Source organism: Solanum verrucosum, unplaced genomic scaffold (genome assembly GCF_900185275.1).
Source record: "Solanum verrucosum unplaced genomic scaffold, falcon-dt-bn FXZP01000180.1, whole genome shotgun sequence".
Classification (NCBI taxonomy): Eukaryota; Viridiplantae; Streptophyta; class Magnoliopsida; order Solanales; family Solanaceae; genus Solanum; species Solanum verrucosum.
In genome coordinates, this window is record NW_026020402.1 from 170910 (window position 1) to 196108 (window position 25199).

The 25199-nt window shown below is 31.8% G+C and overlaps 3 protein-coding genes and 1 non-coding gene across 4 annotated transcripts; 1 reads left to right on the forward strand and 3 right to left on the reverse strand.

Annotated features, from left to right (window-relative positions):
- Positions 1–4091: 4091 nt before the first annotated feature.
- On the reverse strand, positions 4092–6545 carry LOC125840075 (BES1/BZR1 homolog protein 2-like). The gene is made up of 2 exons (XM_049519062.1): positions 6125–6545; positions 4092–5415 (listed from the first exon to the last, which is right to left on the reverse strand). Exons 1-2 carry the CDS (start codon positions 6359–6361, stop codon positions 4693–4695), a joined length of 960 nt encoding a protein of 319 aa, XP_049375019.1. The 5' UTR covers positions 6362–6545; the 3' UTR covers positions 4092–4692.
- A 7885-nt stretch (positions 6546–14430) lies between these two features.
- On the forward strand, positions 14431–17247 carry LOC125840221 (uncharacterized). Its single transcript, XM_049519184.1, has 4 exons — positions 14431–14521; positions 15688–16314; positions 16393–16568; positions 16648–17247. The coding sequence occupies exons 1-4, from the start codon at positions 14517–14519 to the stop codon at positions 17244–17246; spliced, it is 1407 nt and encodes a 468-aa protein (XP_049375141.1). The 5' UTR covers positions 14431–14516; the 3' UTR covers position 17247.
- Positions 17248–17546: 299 nt separating this feature from the next.
- Positions 17547–17618, reverse strand: TRNAD-GUC (transfer RNA aspartic acid (anticodon GUC)). Its single transcript has one exon. It is a non-coding gene; the product is annotated as a tRNA-Asp (tRNA).
- Positions 17619–20642: 3024 nt separating this feature from the next.
- Positions 20643–24494, reverse strand: LOC125840077 (uncharacterized). Its single transcript, XM_049519067.1, has 5 exons — positions 24032–24494; positions 23889–23933; positions 23496–23804; positions 22687–22895; positions 20643–21027 (listed from the first exon to the last, which is right to left on the reverse strand). The coding sequence occupies exons 1-5, from the start codon at positions 24228–24230 to the stop codon at positions 20824–20826; spliced, it is 966 nt and encodes a 321-aa protein (XP_049375024.1). The 5' UTR covers positions 24231–24494; the 3' UTR covers positions 20643–20823.
- Positions 24495–25199: the final 705 nt, after the last annotated feature.

A 25199-nucleotide genomic window follows, 5' to 3' on the forward strand; every position in this document is an offset into this window, starting at 1 on the left:
GGAAAAGAGAAAAATTAAAAATGTTTGATGAATATTACAAAAATGAAAGTCTTTTGTGTATGGACTTTATAGGAATCACAAAGTTTGGAAAATCATAAATAATTTAATTTCCAAGCTAAGGGACATAATTACATGACTAGTCTTTTTCTTAAGGGCAGTAGGGTCTGTAAATATAACAACCTCAAATATTTAGGAACGTTCAAGAGCTTCATAATAATAATACAAATAATGTTTGTTTGCTTGGTCGAAATTAATTAATATTCATAACTAAATACGAGATAAAATATATAAGATTTCTGCCAAAAAAAAAAAAAAGTTTCAACTAATAATAACCACTAATAAGTGGGTATGGATAGCTTTAGTCACTTGCTTCGTGTCCAAAAACCAATGGCCAATATCAACTATCAACTTTCTTGTTGTTAATAATGTAAATCAACTTGTACTATTATTACTTTTTCCGGTAATTTTTATTTGTCTATAATATTAAGAAATATATTTTTATTTCTATTTGTAAATTTTATATATCATAATAATAATAATATCATATTTAGTGAGATTTTAAAAGTGAGATATGGTGAGAATATGTAAGCAAACTTTACTACTATCTTGTTGAGCTAGAGAGGTCGTTTTCGAAAATCTCTTAGCTCAAGTGCAACAAATCCAAGTACAAAAAAAAAAAGGGAAAGAAATACAGCAAGCAATTAGATAACAGTGCAAAGTCTACCAAAAAGTTAATACCTCCAAACAATTTTGGAGAAGCTGGAAGATGAAGAAGTGTTGGTCATTTAGAAATGAGTTTGGATTAATGGGTATGATTGTGAATGAAATCGGGTCTAATTAAATTTGGACCAATAAAAATAATGTCACATATTTAATTACAAATTCATTTATGGCACATCAACTTCCATTAAAAGAAGTGGTGATTTTAAGGTTAAATTTGAATTTAAGGATATTTTTAATTTAAATAGGCGGATGGAAGAATATTTTTTATTCAATAGATGGAAGAAAACATATTTTGAGCTATTTTCAATACATTAAGAGTATTTTCGATCCTTTTTCGTAACTAAAATGATCCCATGTTTTCAGATCTTATCATATTTAGCCTATTTTATACATAATTCAAATATTCTATAATTTCTTATTTTGTGATTATGATTTTATTTTTGATACTTAAAAATTTATTCAAATTGATATTCATATTTATCATCACAAATTTAATTATGAGTGGGTGAATTAAAGTAAAAAACTTAAAATTCCATCTTTTGGGTTTTTAAAAACTTGAAAACTCACAAATGGATTCTGTGATTTATTGAAAGTTTTGACAAATAGATAAGTGAGGTTCATTATATTTAATATCTTAAAAGGTCATTCATGATTCAACTATGATAAATTAGGTAACAAAATCATTAAATTTAATTTTGTATCAATAAGGTCTCTCAACTTAGGACTTCTCTCTTGTAAAATTACTCAATCAAATTTGTTATAAAAAGAAACTCGCTTTACCCCTTAACATTTTCAATTTGAGAAATAATACCCTCTTAGGCCCTTGGTAATTTGAATATGTAATATATGCCCTTGATCTTAAATCATCAGTGCCTAGAAATGAGTTGGATTATTACATATATTTTGAAAACATCAAAAACGACCTTCAATTAATTTGTAAGAATTAGATGGATTGTATTATGATCCGTATTCTAATATATTTCAACTTAAGTAATTTTTGAACGGATCTGTAACTCATCAATTTATTTATTTTATTCCACCCAAATTCAATTTATCCAGCTGAAAACAGTACTTCACCAAGGACAGCCCAAGTAGCCAAAATCTCACAATTTAAAGTTGCAGTTGTTTGCAACAAATTTTAAACTGACAGAAAAATAAATCAATCATAATAAAAATCTGAAGAAACAAGAATATTTCATTGATTAATCAAGGAAAAATTATTTAAATACACAACATTTTTTTACCTATTCTCAATATTTCCCTACTCTTTTACTAAAATACAAAAATCCCTTATTTTCCCCCAATTCAACTTAACCGGATACTTTATTAGTTTAAGTATCCGCCCGTTATTAATTAAAGTATCTGCGCTGCTATATTATGCATCTGCCTGTTAATTAAGTATCTGTGCTGCTAACAACTTAATAATTTAAGTATCCGCCCGTTATAAATTAAAGTATCCGTGCTGCTATATTATGCATCCTCCCGTTAATTAAGTATCCGTGCTGCTAACAACTTAATAATTTAAGTATCCGCCCGTTATTAATTAAAGTATCCACACTGCTATATTATGTATCCGAAAAACACTAAAAAAAGAGATTTTTGGTAATTAATGAAAGAGTAGGGAAAGGAAGTAATTTCTTTCTTATACTATGTCATTTGCCTAATTTTTACATTAATCAATATGGGTACAATTTTGTTCCTCCCTTGATTCTACTCTCATAAGATCTCTCATCAGATTTCCATGTTTTCGAGGGCCGTTAGTGACGTATTTCTCGAACTAGGATGATTTGGATTCTCGAACTAGGGTAATTTGAATTTGATCTCTTTATGAATATTCCATGAATTTGTGAAATATTCGAGATTTTGATCTTTTTAGTAATATTTCATGAATTTGCGAAATATTCGAGATTTTGATCTCTTTAGGAATATTCCATGAATTTGTGGTGGATATTCGAGATGCCTTTTAAGGGAATATAATACCTTTTATATAGGCATTAACTAGTTAGGGTTTATGATTGAATAGCCTCCAAGAATTCTAATTGAAATTGAACCCACCTTATAGAGTCTCAATTCGAATTGAACACACCTCGTAGAGTCCCACAAAATTTAGTATGCAATTTATTTCATATCTTCACCAAAGCCTTTCTTTCTTGTAATAAAATTAGTGCTTTTGGTATATTTTATGTTGTAGTTAAGACATCTTACGTTTTGGTGTTCTTTATTTCACACTTCTTCGATATAAAAAGCTTGGATTAATTAAATCATTATTTAATTTAGGGATTTTGGTTAATTGGATCTTCCCCAAAGTTTGATCTGACAATTAATTAACAACGCATATAATTAATGGGATTATTAACTAAAAGATATAGATATGATAAATTAGAAAGAGGGCGATAATAGATTGACTGGAATCTGATTATCAGTCAAACATAAGCTTGAAAACTTGTCAGATGATGGTTTATTAACAAATATTTAATCTTGCTTTATCTTGTTTCTCAATCAATTAAACAGCACGTGAAGATCCTACTAATTATATTCTTCTAATAAATAACATAATCACTAAAACTTTTGCTGATATCACAGGAAAATTAGCGAAAAGCATATTAGTAGTAACTTATAGCAAATGCTCTTAATTATGTAATATTTCCTGATATGAGAGCGCTATTGACAGCACTCATGAATTTGACGCAAATTATTAATTTCGTCTCCAAACTAATGATAACCTTAAAAACAGCCCTCTACTTGACTAACTAAACTTAGATACACACTCGATATACCACCGATCTGCCACATGATATATCAAGTAGTCTCAAACTCTTGTAGGAGCATGAGACTCTTAATAAAAAGCCAAGAGAAGTGTTGAAAACACCTTAAACTTGACGAGAATTTAGAGGTGTATTTCACTCATGTTGTAAGATCAAGGATGTATTTAAGTCCAATTAGTTAAAAATTCACGTAAATTTATGAGATTTTTGAATACTTCTCTCAAATATAAATTGTTCGCGCCCAAGGGTCACATTCATTCGATATTCAAAACTCAGTAAGAGATTGTCCATTGTAGACCAACAAGATACATAATAGAGGGTCATTAGAAATGATTTATTTGCACCATATGTATTATGAGATATGATACAAAGCGTGACAATGGTCGCATGCCCTACAAAGTAAGAATGCACGTGGGGAGGGACCCTTTCCCCCATTCCATGTCTCCTTTGACCCACAAGTACTAAAAAAACAAATATAGACAGCACTTGAAGTAGGTACTGCAACTTTCAACATCATTAAGAAGCAAATACATATCCATACACCCTTTCCATTGTTGTGTTACTAAAGAGAAGAAAATGGAAAACTATCCAAAGGTGTGATTTCAGAAAGTTCACTCTAAGACATTGTCAATGAGAAGAAAATCCACATTAAAAGCTAAGCTCTAATTCAATGTGACCTTCAAGTTTTAACAACTAATAGTAATGGGTGTTCTCCCCATGATTCGCCGCACTTTTCTACATTACAATGTCATATGAGGGTATTGCAAACCCAGACAAATACAAACACACAGGATCTATCAGTTCATTACTTAAATACATAACTATACTGTAGGAGCAGCTCAGGGAACCATTGCTTCATTTCATCAGTTTGACTTCACAATTCTCTGGACACATCTACCCCAATGAGTTGCTCAATTCAATGAACATCTTAGCTTCATATGGCGATCACTTGTTTAGAGAACTATACAATAGAGACAACAAGAAATCACATGCTCAAATTCAACTTCTCAGGTGTATAGTAAGAGAATTTACAAATGAGATCTACGTAGTTGGCTCAATGTGACTTATAGTGCACAATTGATGTGGTGAACCGCGTGCAAATTGCAACGCTGCAGATATGGAATAAGCTCATCCATATTCCTTTTTTTCAATAATTAAGCTCATCCTATTCTAATCCTTTATCGGAATCATCTCATTAAGGAGCTTAAGCACGTGCTTTTGCACTACCAAGAGTGAGCTCTAGATCATCCACAGCAACTTCATGTATTCTCTCACCTTCCCATGCCTTCACTTTACAGCTCTCAAAATCAAATTCAGCGCCATGTCCCTTTTGAGCTGCTGCTTCGCCCCAGCCAAACATTCCATGTCCATTTAAGGCATCTAAGAGAATGTTCTGCTGAGGAAGAGGTTTTACAAGGTTAAAAGTAGGCGAAGTTGGAGCTGCCACCGTCTGGAAGCTGACCCAGCGTGCAGATTCAACTGAAGCGGCATCAGACTCATCACATTCTGGAATTGTAGCAGGCTTAGAGTATCGGCGTCGAGTGGGACTTGATGGTGCAGAAGCAGCAAAAAGTGGGTGCTGGAAAGAATGCAATGGAAACCTGGAGAGGGATTCCCAGATAGGTTTGGGGGGCTTTGAACCTCGGGTAGGAGAAGAAAGAGGTGGGGTAACAGGGGCACTATTAGATATACGAAGAGGTGGCAGAGTAGAGGGAATGGAAGCTAAGTTATGGAGAAATGGAAGGATGTATGATGAGGGGTTCCCGTCACAACGGGAGGGGCTAGGGAATGACGATGATGTTGGGCTGGCATGGTAAGAAGGTACAGGACTGGGGAAAGAGGATGACATTGGGCTAGGCTGAATCGATGAACATGCACTGATATTCATAGAGGCACATCCATTTTCAATTGGTGGAGGCATGTATCCCTGCGATTAAGAAGAAAAATTAGCATCCCAATAAGAATAAATAGTTAAACAATATTTCCAAACATATCCACACTCATTCATCATATGTAATACTCCAGCAGTGAATCCATACACAACTTGACGGACAGAACCGCAAACTCTACCAATATAAGTAGTAGCATATTTGGTGAGCAAATTGACAGAAGTGCGTTTTCTTAACCCAAATGGCTGGGGCGGGGAAAGGTTCATTTTTCCTTTTTTTATGACTACGGTGTCTCGACCAGCTTTCGCTCGCCTCAACTAATTCCAACATACCAGCTAACTCTATCCCCAAATTGCAGCAATTTGAAAGAAAAAAAAAAGGAGAAATATACAGGTTACCATCTGTTCAATTCCTCCCAACTTCATAAACACTCCTAAACAGCACAAATATTTCAGATCTCAAACTATTTGAGATCTGCAGTATGAATACTTTGCCAAGCAAAAACTGGAACCATCAACATATGCTTTTCACCAAACAAGACATCAAAAATTGAAAAGCTTATTTTCAGAACTTGAAATCAAACAGTAGAAAACAATAAACAAGATCCTATTGCTAAAAACTTTGACCACCAACACCAAAGTTAATCTCCAGATCTACTATTTTCTAGCTGGTATATAGATCTACGATTATAAATTGGCGCAAAAACAGTAAAAAATCAGTAACAATAGCATCGAATCGAATTCTAACCTTGCGATAGGTGGTGCCATCATCTTCAACGATCCAACCAGCTTCAATACAGAGAGCTTTCAAGACCTCGTTATTATCGCAGTGTTTTGGAAGTTTGAAGTTACCTTGAGTTCGTAACCCAGTAAATATTTTGGCGGCAATAGCTCTTCTTCTCCTCTCTCTTCTCTTATTGTTTTCCCTCTCCTTCCACGTCGGTAATCTTCCCGATGATCCTCCACCGCCGGTGCCGGCCGTCATATTCTGTTACAGGCGACGACGACAATACAGAGTGGAAATGGGAGAGAGAGAAAGAGGGAAAAGGGCTTATTGGTTTCACAAATGGTGAAAAGCTTTTCTTTATTGGAATTGCACAACAAACACTCTGGCGTTGGCCTAGATTCTTTCTTCTCTTTTTTCATGGATTTGACCATACAAATATTATGTGGCATTTTATACAACAAAATGGGAGTACATAATATTATATTAAATTATAAAATAAAGAATTTTTAATAGATATGCTAAATACTTTTTTTTAAATTCATAGTATCATTTATCTTTTTAAAATACATAGCGATTAAAAATAATAATTTAACCTATGATATCTGTCAAAATACTATTATATTTTTAAATATCTCATTTGTTTAATTAGTATTAGTACTCCACAAGTAATAATTTTTTAATCGATGTCACTTGATCTGGACTACGAAAAGTGAATTAAGGAGGAGAAAGACCAAGATGAGGGGAGATAGATTAGATAGTTCGAGCATGTAAAGAAACGGTGTGCAGATGTATAAATAAAAAGGTGTTGAAAAGTTAGTTGTTGCAAGAATTAGGAGAGGTAGAATTACGTACGCTAAAAAAAAAGAGTGGATTAGAGGTGATTAGACATGGCATAACCTGATTTACGTATGTACTATTGGTATTTCTTACTTTCTTTTTTCATCTTGAAAATAATATTTATTTATTTTAATTGATAATGTAACATAAAATAAGCATATAACTAAATAAATTAAAATTTTGAAAAAACTAGTACAAATTACTCTATTATTCAAAATTGAACGCGAAATATAATAAAAGATGCTTTATTTTAAGAGGAAGGGACAATACACGAGGTGAGATAAGCGTGGAATGGGTCCCATCTTAAAGAGAAGAAACCAATGGGAAATGAAGCGCACTTTTTTATCTGTCGGCTACTACGCACGTGCGATGCAAACACCTTTGTAGAAAAGAAAAGAGTGGGAATTTAGTTTGTGGGGACCTTTTGCCACATTTGACATGTGAACCCACTCCCATGCTCACATTCCTCATTCTTCTACTTTACTCTCTCGAAATTAGAGGGAGTTGTTCAGACAGTAAGCATTTATCATTTGATTCATCAAGAAAGTAAAAAGGATGAAATAATCTTAATTTATATGATATACATAGTTTGATTGGAAATAGGGATATGTTTGATATGAAAGAAAATATTTTTTTTTAAAAAAATTGATGAACAAGTTCCCTTCTTTCGAGTGAGTACTAGATGATAGAGGTTTGAGTTCAAGTATTACTACATAATCAAATACGGATATTGGGTGAAAGAAGAGTGTTTATCCGAATTTTCTTGATTAAAAACAATATTATATATATAAAATTATTTTATAATAATATGTTTTTTTTTATATATATATAGATAGATTTAGGATGTGTTAATCACAAAATTAGAGAGAGGGCGACAAAGCAAGCTGGCGGTTGTTGCTTGATGGAATCAAAATGTGCTCTTATTATAACTCCAAATCCCAAATTAAGAATTATTGATACACGTGTGCTTAAGCATTCCGCGTGGACCACACAAAATTATTGCCATTAGTTTTGTTTTTTTAAGCCATAAGTTTCCTTTGACGGAGATGGCCAGTTGGTATTTATCTACTCACTTCTTCTACTTTTAATTATCATAATTTTCTTTTTTAAAGTCAAAGATAAGAATTTTAACTAAAATTTTATGATAATTTTTTTCATTATAATGATATGCAAAAAAATATAATTTATAATACTTTTTATATAATTTTTAAATATCTTTTTTTTTATAAGAAAAAAGTATCGAATTAATATAATCTAATTTAACTTTGAAAATTAGTTAAATTAACTTTCAAAAAAATACAACATGACTACTAAAAATGAATGGAGAGTATATTTTAAATTTCTTGAAATGCAAAGCAAAACTTTGGGCATTGATTTTCCTATTCAATTTTAAAAAATAATCAAATCAGTGAATATATTAGTGCATTAAGGGTGGGTTTTGTCGATATATTCATAGTCAATGATTGTAATATAAATAATAATAATACAAAGACTTTTACTTTATAATATACTTACCGAGTAAAACGAACTTTTACTCATAAGTCGCATCTCTAAAAGAAGAAATTTAGTCTTTGGTAAACACACGATTTTTGACTTTTCTTCGCTTTTATTTGTTTAGAAAAAAGGACGCATATTAAAGTAAGGGTCATTTGCACTTTTGTCTTTATTTTGTGCTGATTTTCTTCTCTTCTTTTTTTTTTTATAAAAAAATCCTTCACAAACAACTATTTTATGGAACATAAGTTTATATTTTTGCATCATAACATTCCACAAGTTATTTCCACGTCGTTAAAGAATTTAAGCCTAGTCAATTGCTAATTGCAAAAATTTAAAAATATCTCATTTGAATAATAAATCGTGCAACTAAATATACTTAACTGCCTTATTTATTTTCATTAAGATTTAGATGCATGAATTTTGATGCATATCTAAACGATTAAGATATTATCTTTAGATATGGACATTGAATGATTAAGACTGATTGTTTTTCAATATCTGAATGTAAATAATTTATTTACATGTACATATGCAATTCAAATAAAAATTAATTAAATATAAATAAATAAAATAAAATCATTATTTGATTAAAAAATAATACTTATGCTTGCTAGTGATGGTGGAGATTGTTTGTAGTGATGGTGTTGATGGTAATAGTTGTTAATAGTGGCTAGTATTAATGATTGTGTGGTAATAGTTGTGATGGTGGAGGTGGTTGGCATTGTTGTGATTTTCATAGTGATGGCGATTGGTAGCGGTGTTGGTGGTTGTAATTCTGAAGTTGGTTGATATATTAACAGTTGGTTGTGTTGATGGTGGTGATAGAAAAATGTGTAGTGGTTGATGATGTGTTTGTGATAGTTGGCGACAGTGCTAGTTGTGATGGAGGTGGTTGATAGTAGGGATTGACCACAATGGTGGTAGTGGTTGATAGTAGTAGTGGAGGTAGCGACAGTGATGGTGGTACCGAAGAATGTATTGTGGTAGTTTGCAGCTTTGCAAGTTGTGATGGTGGAGTTTGTTGGTAGTAGGAATTGACTGTATTGGTGACAGCTAGAGACAAGTTAGGTGATGGCCTAATGAATATAATTATAATGATGGAGGAGGAAAGTGTGGTAGCAACCGATAGTAATAATTAGCAATGGTTGTGATGTGATGGCATAGGTGGTTGATGATAGACGATGTGTAATGGTGGTTGTCAATAGTGACTGTAATGGCAGAGGTGTTTAGTGGTGGTGACTGATGCCTGATAAATTGATGGTGAATATTATCCACATATGAATACCTCTTAATAATATTAAGACTTTGCTCTACATCTTAATGATCAAAACCTATTTACATCAATTAAGTGCTTAAATTTTAATGAAAATAAATATATTTAATGATTTACTATCTTAATTAACCATTCAGATTTAAAGTTTCATTAAGTACAAACATATAAGGCCTACGTATTATGTTTTACAAAAGAAACAGGTCATATTGAGTTTTATGTGAACTTTCCAGATGAAGATATCGAAAGTTTGTGAACATAGCTTTTCTTATTTTGGCGTACAATAATCGTCCTGAATGACTTTGGGCCAACATTTGCACGCAAGGGTCACTTTGAATGATGGATAACATTCATAAATAGTTATCATCAAGAAATTGCAAGTTGAAATTCTAGAACATTATTATAGAGTTTCACTTATCAAATTTAAAAGTATAACTTACGTAAATTACATAGTATAAAGAGTACATTACATTTTATCCCTATTTTTTTTAATTATAATAATTCCTTAAAATTTGTACCTTCTGAATATATAAGTCATCATCCGGATACATTAATTCACCATCCGGATACATTAATTCGATACAAGAAGAATCATTTTGTTGCGCTAAAAAAGGGAACAAAATATTTTCTGTTGTGCTTAAAAAGGAACAGAAACGTCAATTAAATATCAAATTCATAAATCATGCAATTACGTTGTTTTCACTGCTAATCAATCTCTCCCAAAGCGTAACAACATCAAAAATTTCAAATTTCAAATTTCTTCTCCAAAATTTTCAAAAAAAATTCAATTTCGATTCAAAATCATTGAAAATTGAGTAGATACATCATGAATATCTCTATTTTGTTGAGATTCAAGAATATGAGAAAGTGAGGTAAGTTGAATCAGCCATTGCAGCTTGGAGATCGATGATTTGAGAAAAATTTGGAGATATGAGACATTACAGAGACGAGTGTTGCTTTATCCCTATACAATTGTTTGAAGATCCTCTCGATTTTTATTCAGAATTGTCAAAAAAAAATTGAGATTCAAAATTCTTCTCTCAGTTCATCGAAGATCCTTTCAGTTTTGATTCAAAATTATCGAAAAAAATTGAGATTCAAAAATCTTCTCCCAGTTTATCAAAGATCCTTTCAATTTTGATTCAGAATTGTCAATTTTTTTAAGAAGATACATCATGAATATCTTCGTTAGTGTACTTGGAGGTGAAGAAATATGAGCAAAAATTTGCAATGTATCTAGTATACATTGATACAACACATAAAAAGGCTGGAGAGATGTTGTGTAGTCGATTTTTTTATTTGTGATCTCGAGATATTGTGTAGTCGATTTTTTGTGAATAGTTGTATCATTGGTTATTGTAATGTATCTTGTACATGTTATAAGATGGTTACGAAATTGTGCCACTATGTGTTAGTTTGTTGTTACAATTTGATACATAATAAAGTAGTCAACATTGTCACTGTTATGTATCATATACCCAGGGGCGGACCTAGGTTGTGTCGAGGGGGTTCACGGTAAAAAAATTACGTTATATATATAGGGCTAAATTCTGATTTATGTGTACATATATTAAAATGAACCCCCTGAAAATAAGTGAGAAGCTTTAGCTCAATGGATAAGGGGTTCAGCAATGGCTTTTATGTCGTGAGTTTGAATCTCATGCGCAACAATTCCTCTTCTCTTATTTTTTACCCTTTTTAATGCATGGAATTGGGCTCAACTTTTGGGCTTGGATCATCTTCTCTTTTTCATTATTTTTTCTCTTTTATGTCATTTTTTTTCTAATTTGTTATTGTTTAAATTTATTAGACACATTTTTTTTTATTCGTCTTATATCTATTAGTCATTTTATTTCAACATAATTATATGTACAACTCTTTAAAAATAATGAATTATATATATAAAGATAAATTAGATGTAATTGAATGAAGAAACTAAAAATCGTCAATATCCTTTTAATAATATATATTTAATAGAATTCATGGAATTTCTTTTCTATTTTTTCAATTCTATTTTAGAGAGATGGAAGCTAAACTTATTTGATTTATTCGTCATTTTTTTTCAACAAGTGATGACTAACCTAGTAAATTAAACTACATGAACTAAAAAATTGACGATGCCATTTATTTATCTTCTGAATATGCATTATAATATTAGTAAATCTATACTTACATACTTTTAGAGAATCTTGATAATTTTCCTAGTAATATGTGTTTGAATGGATACTAATTTTAAAAATTTTAAAATGCAAAATAAAGTAAAACATTACAAAATAAAAGTATAAAAATTACAAGAAATTTTAAGAATGTTCAATGGAGCAGGGTAAAAGTAAGAAGAAATGCTTAATGTGGTTCGATAAGGTAATAAATTTAGCGGGTTAAGGTAAATATTTTTCTTCTCCATCTCGCTTTCTTTTTCATCCTTTAATTTTCACGTGTTTTAGGAATTAACTTATGTAATACAACTGATCCACTAATTTTTTTTTATCAACGTAGCTTTGTTCTCAATATCTTTGATTAGTTTGGTGTTAACTTTTATCAACCAATGAGATACCTTTACAAAAAGCATGTCGGGGGTACTACGCTCACCGCGCACTTACATTACCACATGAGCTTCTTCTTGAAATTTCGAACCCCCTGGCCTTAATTCCTGGATCCGCCACTGCATATACCTATTATTGGAACTGATACATACTGCTCTAATTATAGAACATTATGATTAATGTATCAAGATTATTTTGGATAATATATACATATACATAGCCTTCTAAGTTGGATAAGATTGAACAAACATTAAAGATTGTAGATACATAACACACAACTGATTTGGTACTGTCTATATAACCTTTTAAATTTGAATAGAATTAAAGATACATTGTAGAACTTGATACATATAAATGATACATTAAGTAGTATGTATCAAGTACATTTATATTGAGCAGGATATATAAACACCGTAGATACATCGTTTCGTTGTTTATATCTATTTTTCATAAAAGTTTTCATCATCAAAATCTATATGTATCAGAAAATTGTGGATGAAAAAAGCTAAAAAGATTTTATTTTTTTAAAAACGATAATTCAAGAACTAGAAAGAAAAAATTTGATGAACAAATAGTTCTACCTTTTTAGGAACTTGAAATCAATGAACAAATAGTTCTACCTCTTTAGGAACTTGAAATCGATGAATTGGAGAAGGAATATATTTGAAATTCAAAAATAGAATGATGAAGGTAACTACTGATCCGTGGGAGTGATTTCAGTTGTGAAATAGGAACAAAAATTGCTGGGTTAGAGGGCGGTGAGTTATGTATCTATAAAAGGAGAGAATGAGAGAAAAATAGAGATTTTTGTAATGTTTTGAAATGGTAGGAAATTTTAGAGAATATGAAAAGAAAGATTGTGTAGCTAGGTAATTTTTCCAATTTAAAACTTACTTAATGATAGTTATTTTTCAATCATAAAGCTAAAAATTGGCTAGCCCACACTACTTCAATGGGCCGTAGCTTAGGTTGATCTGCAAAATTTGCCGATGGTCCAAAGCCTAAATAGCTTAGCTTGGGATTAATTTGTAGCATGCTTAAAAAATCAGTGTTACAGATTATACATATGATTGGTCAGTATTTAGTGAAATTAACTGATGTTTTGGGTTTCAGATCTCAGTTTAAATTGTATGTACTTAACCATAATAATAACATATTTAGTATCGTTCCATGAGGTTTAAAATATACACATATTTTAGCCTTATCGGCTATTGCTTGCACATTTCGTTATTTCTAAATTACAGTGCTATAACCGTAAAAAAAAACTTATAATATATACATCGATTGGGTGTAAGCAATTTTTCACATATTGTGTAAAAAAGTTGTATGTATACTATCACCGTGGGAGCAGACCTAGTGCATTAGCTACATATAAGTATGTTGGAATCAAATAATTTTGACTCAATTCACGTGCATGTATTAAACAATTCACTGATTAAAAATAAACTACAAACCCAATAAATCAAAGGACCTCTATTGTATAAGATGATATTATCCATATTACTAGTGTCAGTCGTAACAAGACAGACGACATTTTGAATCATTGTAATTTTGTCATATATATTCATCAATTGTCCAAGCCTGCAAAACTCAATACTCCTATATATAAATAAATAAAATAGGTAATTTTTCTATTAACAAAGCAATGTTATGTTGCTATTGGTTAAACTATAGTATATATTCATTGATTAGATTAATATTGAATATTCAATCTTCCTAAACTTCATAAATCTCATCACATTTGCTTAATTTCCTACAGAAATTTCTCTGCTCCCACGTTAAATGGTTCCCTACCAAAACCCAAGCACGTGCGTTTACTCGACTTTATCAAATACTTCCTCCCTTTCAATTTTAAATGACTTTTTTTTTTAGCATAATTAATTAACGGTAAAAGTTCAACCGTTCAAAAATATGTTTTTTTAGAGGAAATTAGCACTAAAGCCTATAACAATATTTGATCCATGGTAATTAACTAATGTCGGCAAAGATTTTAATACTCTTTGTTAATGTACCTATTTATTATCGTTAAAAGTTAGTTTTGTTATAATATTTTTTTTTTATACATACTATATTAATATTTAATTTAGAACTATAAAATTTAAAGATTTTTTTTTTTTATATTCTTAAACTTTGTGTCAAGTTGGGAATAGGATATTAAGTTTATGAACCCAATGGTGAGTGAATGGGGGAAGAGGACCGTTGACCTCTTCTTTGGGATTTCCTCCTCCAATTTTTGGATCCAAAATTCTGCAAGTACTCAAGCATCATGAGGTTAGCTCCACTCTTTATTTTTGAAAATGGTAATTGTACCATTGATTATTTATACAGTTTATATATTTTTTGGAGTGATTATGGACTTTCCTCATGCTGTTTGATCGTTCATTTTTATACTCATTACACTATCTGAGAATATCGATTGCTTGTTGAACACTGTGAATTGCTTGAAAGTAGGATACTCCGAATTCGGGGATCAAAGGGTTTTCGAATAATGCTAAATAATCATGTCAAGTAATCAACTTGGTTACATTTTCTTTAATGCGGATTTGAACTAACCGTAGCATAAAAACAGATCAGAAGACAAAAAATTTCAATGCAGTTATACATATATGTCATAAACTGACTTGTATAGTTTCTTGTTATATCATTATGCAAGTTGTAGTATGGAAAGATGTAGGCTAATCACTGAATACTGATGGCTTTAATTTTCATATGTAAGGGTTGGTGTCTACTATTAGATGTGAAATTATGAGAATTGCTGCTTTTTTTTTTTTTGTAAATTTGGGGGCAGGGGATGGAGAAATGGAACCCTCATCAACAAGGTGAAAGTTCAGGTAGCTAACCAACTGAGCTACTAAGATTTCCCGTGAGAATTGGTATTTCCTTTAGTTTGAAAGGGATTTTCTGCTAAGGAAGAGACTTTCAATTTCTGTGAGTGGAATCCCATAAGTGGGGTCTAGGGAATGTAGAGTGTGCGCAGACCTTACCAGTACCTCGTAGAGATAAAAAGGTTGTTTCCGAAAGACCTTCGGGTCAAGTGTAGCAAATCTAAGTACAATGGAGTAAGAAAACATTGAGGAAAAAAACATAGCAACTAACAAGGGAAGCAGCGCCTGTGATGTGTCCAGCAGTTTGAAATTCAGACTTTGTAGGTTCATTGCTACTAGATGTTAATTTGTATTCTGAACTTTCATGCATATCTTGTAGAGTATCATGAGGCATTTATGTTTACTGAGCATGAAAGTTTGTTCTTTTATTAATGTCATATCCATGTAATCAAGATTTTGATCGTCAAATGATAAGAAATTACTTGCGATAAACAATGTTATCCCTCTTAGTTTTAGGTCTTTAAATATACTTAGAGAAGAATTCTGCATTTATATTTTATTACCTATATGTTCTTCTTATTCGATTTTAAAATGTTTATCGATCCATTACAGAACAAGGAGAGTATTTGGGATTTCTCTTTCCCTGATCATCATCAACATGGCAGCTATAATGGAGCGTGCTGACGAAAATCTCCTACCAGCTGTATACAAAGAAGTCAGTGAAACATTTAAGGCTGGTCCATCTGATCTTGGTTATCTCACATTCATAAGGAATTTCGTCCAGGGGATTGCATCGCCAGTGGCAGGTATTTTAGTTATAAACTATGACCGTCCCACTGTTCTTGCAATCGGTATCCTGTTCTGGTCCCTATCAACTGGTGCAGTCAGCGCTAGTAACTATTTTATGCAGGTTGGATTTTGGAGGGCCGTAAATGGATTTGGACTCGCTATTGTGATACCTGCACTCCAGTCATTTATAGCAGATAGCTATATGGATGAGTCTAGAGGAACTGGATTTGGATTTCTTAGTCTTGTTGGAACTGTCGGTGGGATAGGAGGTGGAGCTATTGCTACTGTTATGGCTGGTTATAAATTCTGGGGCATTCCTGGATGGCGCTTTGCATTCGTCATGATGGCAACTTTCAGTATTTTTATTGCATTTCTTGTCTTTACATTTGTTGTTGATCCAAGAAAAAGAGCCAACATAGAGCATGATAATACGAAAAACAGTAATGACAGGTATGGGTTGCTTGTTGTAGCTTCATTTCCTTTGCTCTAGTTAAACACCGTTTAACTCTTTTCGTGATCCTATTTTAGGGAGGGATTGATAGAGAAGGGAAATACCAATTCAATGTCGATTTGGATGGAGTCATGGACAGCAATGAAAGCTGTCATGAAAGTGAAAACGTTTCAGTTCATTGTTTTGCAAGGTTTGGTTGGGTCCTTACCGTGGACAGCCATGGTTTTTTTTACGTTGTGGTTTGAATTAATTGGTGAGTAGCCTGCATTTCATGTTTTGCAGTTCATGACTGTCCATTGAGTCAATTATATAAACGTGAAATTATGATGCAGGTTTTGATCACAACAGTGCAGCAGCACTAGTCAGTCTATTTGCTGCAGGATGTGCGATAGGATCCTTTTTTGGTGGCGTAGTTGCAGATAGAATATCTCACACGTACCCTCATTCAGGGCGTATCATGTGTGCGCAATTTAGTGCTTTTATGGGCATCCCATTCTCATGGTTCCTTCTTCGAATTGTCCCCCAGTCTGTGAGTAGCTACTACACATTTGCTGTGACATTATTCCTGATGGGGCTAACAATCAGCTGGAATTCTACTGCTTCAAATGGCCCCATGTTTGCAGAAGTTGTGCCTTCAAAACACAGGACCATGATTTATGCATTTGATCGCGCCTTTGAGGTCTCATTTTCATCCTTTGCAGCGCCAGTTGTAGGAATTCTCGCGGAGAAACTATATGGTTATGATACCAAGTCTGTTGATCCAGTGTTAGGATCTGCAAAAGAGGCCTTAGCATTGTCAAAAGGCCTCTTTTCAATGATGGCCCTGCCTTTCGGCTTGTGTAGTTTATTTTATACACCCTTGTATTGGACATTCAAGCAGGACCGAGAGAATGCAAGAATAGCCAGCATAAAAGAAACAGAGATGATATGACGACAATCACACTTCTTTACTTTTATTTGTTACAGTAGTTAATCAGTTCTTTTTTAGGAGTAGTAGTTGTCTCGCTACATGTAGGATCTAGGGAGGGACAGGATCACATTGGATCGTGTATGCAAACCTTATCTTGATTTACTTTTTGCGGCTTAAACTCGTGACCAACTACTTTTATCTTAACGTCAAGTATCCCCTTTCCCTTCTATTTTAAGGATTTCTTATCAACTATTAACGTCTATTTTATCGGGCAATGAAACAGATACCAAGAAGATTTTTCTAAAAAAAATACAAAATATACGCCGCTGCCGGGGATCGAACCCGGGTCACCCGCGTGACAGGCGGGAATACTTACCACTATACTACAACGACATCTTGTTGTTCACAACTCGTAGAGATATTTATTTATATGCAGAATATTATCAATATCCATAATTTATCCTAAGTTAGGGATATTCACGGATTGGATAAAAACCGATCCAAAACCATTTTTATTTAGTTTGGTTTAGTTTTACATTTCTAAAAGTTGATAGTAATTGTTTTGGTTTTGTTCAAAAAAATCGAAGAAATAACTGAACTGACAAATTATATATTATTTTAATGATTTTTTTTATGCTAAAAATGCATCACTCTAATGAAAAAAATAAATTATGATCATCTTTTATATGTGCAACAATATCGTTAGCTTATACATTTTTCAATAAGTTTATGTTGTTAAGTACATTAGATTAGCTAACAAGAATTTAAACATAATTGGTGTTCTGGTACAAGAATTATAAGATCCAAAATGGCACGTACATAATTCATTTCCTTTTAGGTGAATTGCTATCTTTTTTTTTTCTTCTTTTGAATGAATCATTCCTTTTATTTTCGTGTATGATTAATAACCAAATATCTTAATTGAAATCGATAACAACCATATCAATAAATGTATATTATATTCATTTGGCTCGATTTTAATAATTTAAAAATCGATCAAAATGTTTGATTTTAATTTAATCAATATCCAATCCAAACCAATCCATCAAACACCCCTATTCACAAGTTGACTTGTAAGTGAGTTTTGAATATGAAACTCTATTGATTGTAAGGATTTAGGTTATACACCAAAATTGATATGTACTTTGTATTATTTTCATTATCAATTTGTCGTCAATTCATGACTAATATACTGCAAAAGGAAACCAAAAGTGAACATGAAAAAAGTGATAAAAGATCCCCTATATGACCCCATATCCTTAAGTTGCTTCCTCTTCATGATTCCACTTATAATTTTTCTTTATCGGAGAAAATATCTTATAAGGTTATTCAATTATAAAAAAAAAGTTATATAATAAGATCATTCAATTTACTGTTTTTCACTTATAAAATCACTAATTCTAATTTATCATTAATTTCCGGAAAAGGGCCAAAAATACCTCTGTACTATTCGAAAAGGTTTAAAAACTTCATCCATCTATTGGGCTAAAAATATCCCTCAATCAACCTTTTTGGTCCACTATTACCCTTTAAACTAACAACCTTATATTTTTTAAATATTATTACTATTAATTATTACGTGGCGTCTTTTTATTGGATAAAATTTAATTCCAACCCACCAAACTTTTTCCTACCCCCACCTGACCCATATTGATATCTCTTGACCCAAACCCAATTACAAGATCCATTAGAAATAAAAAAGATTGAATTATCTCTTCTCCCTTAAACCTAATATCCTATTTTTCTTCTTTCCCTTTTCTTATTAAGCGATTTCAAGATCAATTTCACCCAATTTATTTTAGCTTTAAACACATAATCTATTTTATCCCATTTACACGTTTCATTTGATCTTGCTGCTACTGATCCTCAATGCCACTCATTTATTGGTTCATCTTCTTGTTTCAATGTGCCAATCCAACTACCGTATAAATGTGTATGTATGTTGGTGTGTTTTAAAATCTTCAATGTACTGTTCATTTATGTAAAGTTTGGTACTATGTTGATTAATTTAATTTCTAATATGGAATAATTTATTAAAATATTTTTCTTATCTTCAATGTACTGTCCATTTTTCTTATCTTCAATGTACTGTCCATATTGATCTTGATAAAGATTGGTACTGTATAAAAAATTATTTTATCTTAATATGGGTTTGGGTCAAGGGGTGTCAATATGGGTCGGGTGGGGGTAAAAGAAAGTTTGGTGAATTGGAATTAAACTTTATCCAATAGAAAGACGTCACGCATTAATTACTATTAATAATAATTAAAAAAATATAAGACTGTTAGTTTAAAGGGTAATAGTGGACCAAAAAGATTGACTGAGGGGTATTTTTAGCCCAATAGGTGGATGAGGGATATTTTTAAACCTTTTAGAATAGTACAGGGGTATTTTTGGCCCTTTTCCGTTAAATAAATCCACTTTACCCCCTTGACATTTTGAGTTTGGGAAATGATAACCCCTTCGCATTTTGAATAGGACAAGTCCCTTAATCTTTTATCAATGGCTAGAAAAGAATTGAATTATTATATATATTTTTAAAATATAGAAAAACAATCCTTGGATTAAATAATACAATAACGAGATTATTTTTGTAATCTCAAAATTTTAGTATTATTAAATAAAAATTACTCACTTATGAGGATGTTAGTGCAGAAATGTGGATGCTAATATGAATGTATGGATATACTAGGAGTAATAAGATTAGAAATGAGGTTATCCAGAGTGACATCCATGATGAACAAGATAAAAGAAGTGAAATTGAGATGATTTGGACATGTAAAGAGGAGATGTGCAGATGTCCATGTGAGGAGGTGCGAGAGGTTGGATATAGTAGGCACAAGGAGAGGTAGAGATAAACCGAAAAAGCATTGGGGAGAGATGACTCGACAGGGCATGACAATTTCATATTAACGAGGACATGACCTTAGATAAGAGGGTGTGGAGGTCACCTATTAGGGTTGAAAGTTAGGTTGTAGTGGAATATTGTCTTGATTTTCAAGGATTTAGGTTGTAGGTGTATGTCGTTACTAGTCGTATTCTTGTAGTTCTTACTTTTGATATCCATCATTATATCTGTTTATTGTATTTCGGTTACTGCACTATTTTGTTATTGTTCTTTTCTTGTAGGCCTTGCACAACTTTTCTTATTAGTTGTTATATTTCCTTCATTGTGTTCTTCGAATTTGTTGCACTTGAGCCGAGGGTTTTTCGAGAACAACCTATCTACCTTCATGAGGTAGTGATAAGTCCTCGTACAATCTAACTGGCATCCCCAAACCTCACTTGTGAAATTTCATTGGGCATATTGTTATATATACAATATTACTGTAGACCAATAAAAATAAAGAAGTAATTATTCGGGAAGACTACAAATATCTGGTTCTTAGTCAAAATATTTAATAAAAATAAAAGGAATCAAGATAATTTAAAGCTCTATAAAAAAAAATAATGTTCATGACAAGATATTAGAATAGACATGCGTGTTTTATAGATCCTTGGTAGATATACTAGAATCTAAGAATAGAGAAAGGGTGTGATGGAAAGAGAATCTTTCTATCCCCAAGGACATGTTTTTTTATTATTATTTTTTTGAATTTTAGTGTTTATAACATCCATTTATATGGCAAAGAAAAATGTTGTTGTTTCTTGATTTATGCTTCTCTCTCTGCCTTGTTCTTCTCATCCACAAACTCTTCCATGACAAACACCCCCCACCCAATTTCACTTTCTTTCTCTCTCCTTCTTCTTGAATTTCTTCATTTCTTTTTGTGTCTTCTTCTCCTATTTCTTTCACTTCCACCTATAGATACACACACATTATTGTACAATAGTGTCAGAAATGTTTGAATGAGATCCTGAAATCAATGTACACTTGAATGTATAAATAATATATCTTGTCCGTATATACTCTTTTTACACTATTATGTCATTTTTATCTATCGTAGCTAGCAGATAACATGTCTTATTTTAATATTTGTATATATTGTTTAGATGACATGACTATATATAAAACTTATGAACTCTTAATTTTATATCAGCAATGCTCTTTTATTATTTTAATTAATTAAATTGTTTAAATAGAATTTAAACTTATAATTGTGTATATTGATTGATAAACTAGAAAGCTACATGGTAGAATAGATAAAGAGGAAATTTCAAGAATAGCGGTACGTTGAGCCTAATAATCAATCATAGTGGTAGTTTGGTTAATTACCAAACGTAGCAATAGTTCAGTGTACTATTCAATTCGCTTTGTATCAATGTATTAACTGTTTTAAGTATATCAGAGTGAATTAGATATAACATATACAAAATGAATTGATACAACTCCAAGTGAACAGATAAAACTAAAACTCTCGTTAATTTTGAAAAAAAAAAAACAAAGCATATATTTGCTGTAGTTTTCACATAGATAGATAAAACTATTACTATTTCTTAAAAACAAAGTACAATAGCTGTAAAGGGGGAGGGGGGGAAAAGAGGGTAAAGACAATATGTATTAAGGTGATTTTGTCTTGTGGGGTTGTGCTTTGGTGTTTGAAATAAATTTGTTTTGCATTAATTGTTGAGGTTGTACACAACAATAATATGACAATACTCATTAAGAATTTTATGGTATAAGGTAAGTCTTTTTTTTCCCAATAGTAGGTAGAAAACTTGTTAACCATTCTTAGAAAAATAAATCTAAAGAAATGCACAAATATGAAAAAGGCCAAGGTCCAACACAATTAAATTTGTGCCCACAAAAGCAAGGGATTGGCATGTGCTTTGGTGAATTATAGTGATAGAAAGGACCAATTAATTATGTAGTCCCCCCATCCCACCCCACACACCAGTTAATAGGGCATAGTCAATTCAGATAATCTAGTCTTTCAAGTACTATCGTCCCTCATCCATCATGATCCTTGGATCATTTATAAGACATGGTCCAAAGTTAAGAATTATTGACATATGGTTTCCTTTTTCTTTTTGTAATTTATGTCACTCTTTATTCATTTTGAAACATACCAAAATATCTTAAACAATTCTACAATGGGTGGAGATGAATATAATTAAGAAACATGATCAGTAATGATTCATATAGCTAATTTTAATTTATTTGGGATCAAGTCATTATTTTCACAAGTCTTGGCAATTCAAAACAAATTTAAAATTTCGATGTGATGTATTCTCTTCTAAACTGTTTTTTAACAATAACTTTTAATATTTTCTTTCGGTTAATAATTATGTCATTCTAATATGCTAAACTTATGAGCAATTAAACTGTGTCACACAAAATGTGACGAAGGAAGTAACTATAGGTTATTAGGTCTTAACAAATGCTAATATACTAAATTCTCTTTTTACCTTTAATAGAATGATTTGTTGTCACACAAATATTTTTAAAAAATTGTTTTAGACCACAAGTTTTTTTTTTTTGTCACATAAAATAGAAAGGAAGAAGTAATAAAGTTCTTACATCTTGCTCAGATTTTAATTTAGGAGTAGTGACAGGAGAGTGATCTGAGGAAATTTCCTTAATGGATGGAGTAGTCATAGTTGAGGAGTCAGCTGCTTCACTTAGCTTCATAGACATTTCTTCAATTGATGGAGTTGGACTATTTGAACTTACATAAGCTGAAATGCTCTGTGTTCCCACATCTCTTGTAATGCTAACTTCTTTCTTCTCTAAAATTACAAAGTGTAAAAAGACCAAAAAAACAAAATTGTGAGTAGAAATGATGGTTATAGTGTTGAACTTACAACTATGTTTAACGGCTTAAATTTTTAGACGATATGATCACACGTGGTACTATTAGAAAAGAAAGACGTCATGGGTTCAAATCTTACCGATCAAAATGATTTTTTACGTGTTTAGATCATAAAAATAATCAGACTCGCACGTGGGAGAGTGTATTGAAGATATAAGAAAATAAATAAAAATTAGGATATTATAATGATCAAAAACACATTCGAAGTATCATATTTTTGTGAGTTTTTCACCTGAGCTATCAAATGTTCACTTTTCCTACCTGAATTATCATCAACTATTTATCAAAACACACCTCAACTATCAGTTGTTCCTTTTTCCTAGCCGACAATGTTGATAGTTAAGGTGTGTTTTGATAAATAATTGATAAAAGTGAAAACATGATAGTTCAAATAGGAAACTCTCAAAAGTATTTTTGACAATTATAACTTTGAATAACTACTCAAGTAGTTAAGCTATCATATGAGATGGTCACACGTTTTAACCACCATTAATAAAGAAGTGAAAACATAACTCACCTTTGGTTGGGATTTTGATTTCAACTTCTTCATGTGTTGGAAAAGAAGGTTTTTTCACATGGTGCTTTGTTTGGACTTGTGGTGTACTCTGAATCTGAGAAGGATAAATAAGAGGACCTGAAATAGTAATTCTGCTTGATGGTTGTCTAAATGATCTTCCACTTAGTATTTTTGCAGACAAACATTCTAAAGGAACTTCCCCTGACAATGGATTACATATATATTTCTCAGCTTCATTCCATTTCGAATTCAAAGCCAAACCATCTGGTGACATGTATTCCCAACTATATATTGTTTTTGCCTGTAATGCTGCACTTGAAAGAAAAGAAAAAAAAACAATACTGCTTTTATACGCAATTCAAGATTTCGTTTGTGTTCAAAATCATGACTCACCTTTGAGGGCAGTGGTAAAAGAATATTTTGATGGATCAATTTCCTCTGTAGTAAAAATAAAAATAAAAATGATTAGTACTACTAGTACAATACTGTTTTTATACGCAATTCAAGATTTCGTTTGTGTTCATGATGTTACATACCTCTTAAGGTGTAGCCAGGAGAGGAAGCAGTACTTGAAATTGTTACATTTGATCTAAAAGATTTTGTCTCTTCTCTAAAACTTCTAATATAAGATGCAGAGTACCTTCTTGAATTGGTTTTTTCTCTGTTAAGTTTAGCCTTAAGAGCCCATTCCCTTAAGTTGAACTCAGATTCATCTTGTTTTCTTGATTGTTCCATGTTGGTAATGAACACTTTGATGACACTTCAACTTTTTAAAAAAAAATTATAATGCCATGTTTAAATGAAATTGGTCAATGAAAAAAAAAAGAGCTAAAAATTGGGCCACATGAAATATTTGGTTTATCTGCAAGTAGCAAAGATCAGACAGAGCTCTAATCTGATTTTCTTGCTTTTGCATTAAAAAAAATGCAGGGGACTATGATAAATAATTGTTGCAAGGGTTTGCTTTATATACACTGAAAGTGTAAAGAAACAGTACCTAATTTAGCAGCTGAAGTACTGCTACTATATGTCTACAAACTATACGTGCAGGAGTTATGGTGGGATGATTGCGATTATTTCACCTTGAGAATTAAAAAAATCATATTAGGAGTGTCGCTCACAAAAATGAGTCTTGCAATGTGCCTATCCAGACTTAATCAGATCCCACTACGGGTACTGGACCCGGGTGGGAAGGAAAAGAAAACAAAACATGTAATTTAGTCCTTATATTTTGGTACAAATAAATAAAAGTACTAGGTAGCCTGGAATTCTATGTTGATTGACCAAAACAATTTGAAGAAGTAATTACAAAGTTCTATATGGGTAAGTGGTAACACCCCAGCTTAAGATAAGAGATCCCACATCGACAAAACATAAGAGCAATATTGGGTATACATGTAAGCAGACCTTACCAACTAGTGATGTATTTTAAAGTCATGCAAACTAGGCCCAGAACGGACAATAACACTAGATGGGTAGGCTGTTACAGTTACGTCGAGATGATTAGAACTTTCTCTTACAGTAAAATCATAGTTCTTCTTGGGAGTGAGTGCACATAAATCAATTAATTATTAGTACTAATAACTTGTTTAGTGTTTAAAGTAGTTAAAGCTTAATAATAATACTAATATAAACAATGAAAATGACATGTTGAAATTGATGTACTCTGGGCAACAATCAGAGTTAATTTTAAAAGAAAATGAT